We start from the raw sequence: 3,482 nt of genomic DNA on the forward strand, positions 1-3,482 counted from the left end.
CAATTAAAATAACAATGCTACAAACATCTTAAACTTACCTTTTATAAAAATTAACAGATTATAGTACTTTAACAAAAAAAAGCCTACTCAACACTTTGCTACTCCCTTCTCCTCTCCCTTTATCAAACACAGGTTTCATTGTTGAACTTTACAACATGACCACAGTATGGTCACCGAATAAACAGCTCTCGGGGGGCTTCTGGGGACGCTGCAGTGCAGGAAGCCTTCCCCAGCAACAGCCTGGACAGGTGAGCTCTGCCACCTGAGCCGGCGGAGGTGTCCCTGCAGTCACATCACCACCAACCCCCACTTAGCACAAATAGCTTATCATTTCTTAGGGTAGAAGCCATGATAAAATACGATTATTACAAAGTCAACGCTTTTCCAAATTTGCCTTCTAAAGTCAATGACTTTAAACAGCCAAAGTTGTAGTCTAGCAAATCAAACTGCTTCTGGGGGAAAAAAGGCACAAAGCAAGCCAGCAGCAAACCTTTATTTGGTGATACACAGGCAAAGAGTTCTCCAAGTCTTGCACACTAAATTTTACTCATGTGATAATTTGTTTTCTATCTATGCAAATATGTGCTTTAAAAATACACATGAGGAACCCTGCAACTGGGTATATTCTATTTATTAGAAATATCTCTCATGGTAATACATTATTTTAACTTTCTATAATTAGAGGGGGAAAGCCATAAAATTCATCCTTTATTTTTTAGTCTGACATAATAAATGTATTATACATATATCTCTTCCAAAACCAGTGCACGCAGGCCTCTCATTTACGCACCAGTTACACTGTCCAATCCAAAAGCTGCACATCTTCCAGCATCCACCCTACTGCACAGTCCTGCTAAAAATGCACTCCTATAAACCTTTACCTTCCCTTGAATTTACTTATTTGAGGTGAGGGTATCAGGAAGTTGCAGTGCAGAACTATTTATTTAGAACAAAACATCATATCCTACATTAAAAAAAATAACTTTATCAAAACCAGTTTCCATCACAGTTACTCGTGACTCGGTGCAGCACGGGGCCTCGCTCCTCGCAGGGGTCCCAGTCCCGGTGGCACTGCCCTCAGCCTGCACCGTGCTCCGCCACTGCCACCGCTGCCACCGCTGCCGCCGCCGGCTCCTGCGCAGCCTTCTTCTGGCCCCCCTTCCGGGAATGCCTGTATTTGTCTACATAAGCTCTCACCAGATTTGCCACTTTCGTAGGATTTACTTCTCCACTCTTACTGTGACAAACCTAAGAAAAAAGGCAGGAAAACTTTTTCATGCTTAAAAGGATTAAAGCAAAATGGAAAACTTAACTTTGCGAAAGTATAATACTGTTTTGTTGTGGAAAAAAAGAATACCTGTGAATAATATACAAGCACTTGTGAATAAATATTCCTAGCTACTTGTAAAAAAAGAAAAAGGAACTTGGTGAAAAAAAAAAAAAAACCCAAAGAGAGGCAGACATAGTCATGCTCCATACCTTACATGAACCAGTTTAAATGGCAGAGAAGCAGACAAGAACTAGTAGGAGCGAGGCTTGATTAAGTGCACGTAAGCATGGCTCGGAATGACGCATGCAGAACTGCACCGGAGCCGCGACTTACTTTATCTACTGCTTTCCGGACAATCTCTTTATACTCTTCCTTGGTGATATCTTTGTTTTGGTAAAATGGCTTAATTGCCAGTTTTACCTCCTGTGCTGCTTTTTCTTGAATTTGTAATTTCTGATGAGAATAAAATATATATTTATTCACCACATACTTAAAAATTTTCTTTAAAAGTATAAAATTCAAAATATTGCACTAAAATTACATGGAGCTCTTCATGTATTGCTAGTAATACAATTACAACAGAGTTACTAACATATGGATCCAATATTTTAAAAATTAGGTAGTTTTCCCAGTAACTCTGGGCATCCAGAGATAGGTCTACCCCTTTAATACTGGAATTCTACATTAGCAATGATGAAGCCCCCTGCCACTCATCAAATCAGAACGCTGCCACCTCACCACCGTTAGCACACACAACCGCGTAGGCGTTCGGCGGCTGCCGACCTTGCACTTGCCTTGTCTGTCTTCGAGCTATCTGCGCTGGCTTCCACCGTAACACTTACTTTGCTTTCTGCCAATCTTACAGCAGCATTAGAGGCTTTGCTGTGACTCGATGACGAAGTGTTACCAGAACTTGGTCCCTGAGCGGTGCCCGCACTTCCCGGGGCTGCCGTCGCAGCAGTCAGGGCCGGCGTGCCCGAGTTAGTACTCACGTGGGAGGCTGCAGGCGGAATACCCTGTCGTAGAGAGCCACTGTAAGTTAATGAGTCACTTAACAGCAGTCTTTCAGACAGGGATTAGAAACATTAAAAAAGCTATTCAGCGCTGGTATGACAGTTCCTTTACATCAGCTCTTTGAAGAAAAGGAGTAGGCTCTGGAGCAGAGCCGAGTAAGCGCGCCACACGCGCATGGCCATGTCCTCAAAGGAGCATGAGGAGGGCAGGGCGAGAGGCTGCAATCGCCAGCCAGGGCCCGCCCCGGGGCTGGAGGACACAGGCGGCCGCAAGGTGGTGGCCACACGGCGAGGAGCCCAAGCTGACACACCGCTTCCCTCCTCTTCCATCCTTTTGTTACGATTCAGAAACTGCAAGCAACATAAATGCTTGCAAACAACTCAAGCGTTTGTCTGGTAGCTGCATGTCATTTTAGCATGTTAAGTTCGTGAACATGAAAATGAAGCGCACACGGCAAGGAACAGCTCTCTATGGTGTGTGCAGGAACAAAATGGTGCGAGCCTGACCACAGTGGTCGGTCACTAGCTCCCACCACGCTGGCCAGAGGCCAAGGAAACCGGGAGAGCGCTCCTGCTCCTCCACTCAGCTGCACTTTGACTTGTAGTTTGGTCTTTAGATTCTATTTAGTTTCGTTTTGTTTGTTGAGACACGGTTTCTCTGTACAGGCCCAGCCAGGACGGACTCAAACTTGAGATCCTCCTGCCTCAGCCTCCCAAGTGCTAGAATTACAGGAATTAAAAACATGGTCTTCTGGGCTGGGGAGATAGCGCGGTGGGGTAAGCGCTTGCCTGCCTGGCAAGCATTAAGCTCCCAAATTCCATCCCTGGTCACACACACACATGCACGCACGCACATAATTCTTCTGAATCTGACGGAAGATGTGTTTGGCTATGGTTAATGGTACATGTACAGATTGTATTTTTGTAAATATGTACTCCCATATTCTTGCTTAGAGGCCAGAGTTAAGGACTGGAAAAGGTTAAGGAAAAAGGGATTATGAAAGGTTATCATGAATGCAAACAACTATTTTTGGGTGCCACGGAGCCCTCTCTTGGGCATCTGCCCGGACAGCTGAAAGTGTGTAGTTACACTGATCAGACTCACCTGCAACTGCTTTCCATCTGGTTGTGAAGCCAGGTAGCTGACCTGCTGGGAGGGCGGGGGCGGGGGCGGGGGTGGGGGCAGTCCCTGAGTTACA

The 3,482-nt window shown here is 45.3% G+C and overlaps 1 protein-coding gene across 1 annotated transcript in view; it reads right to left on the reverse strand.

The window, feature by feature from the left end:
- Positions 1-477: 477 nt before the first annotated feature.
- Scaf11 (SR-related CTD associated factor 11) overlaps positions 478-3,482 on the reverse strand; it is a 52,382-nt gene continuing 49,377 nt past the window's right edge. The window contains exons 13-16 of the mRNA XM_023723550.1: positions 3,389-3,472; positions 2,065-2,286; positions 1,604-1,723; positions 478-1,248 (exon numbers count right to left, since the gene is read on the reverse strand). Of these exons, the coding sequence (XP_023579318.1) occupies positions 1,078-1,248; positions 1,604-1,723; positions 2,065-2,286; positions 3,389-3,472 (597 nt within the window). The 3' untranslated portion in view covers positions 478-1,077. The remainder of the gene's footprint in view (positions 1,249-1,603; positions 1,724-2,064; positions 2,287-3,388; positions 3,473-3,482) is intronic.

Source organism: Octodon degus, unplaced genomic scaffold (assembly GCF_000260255.1).
Source record: "Octodon degus isolate 3935 unplaced genomic scaffold, OctDeg1.0 scaffold00100, whole genome shotgun sequence".
NCBI classification, from domain to species: domain Eukaryota; kingdom Metazoa; phylum Chordata; class Mammalia; order Rodentia; family Octodontidae; genus Octodon; species Octodon degus.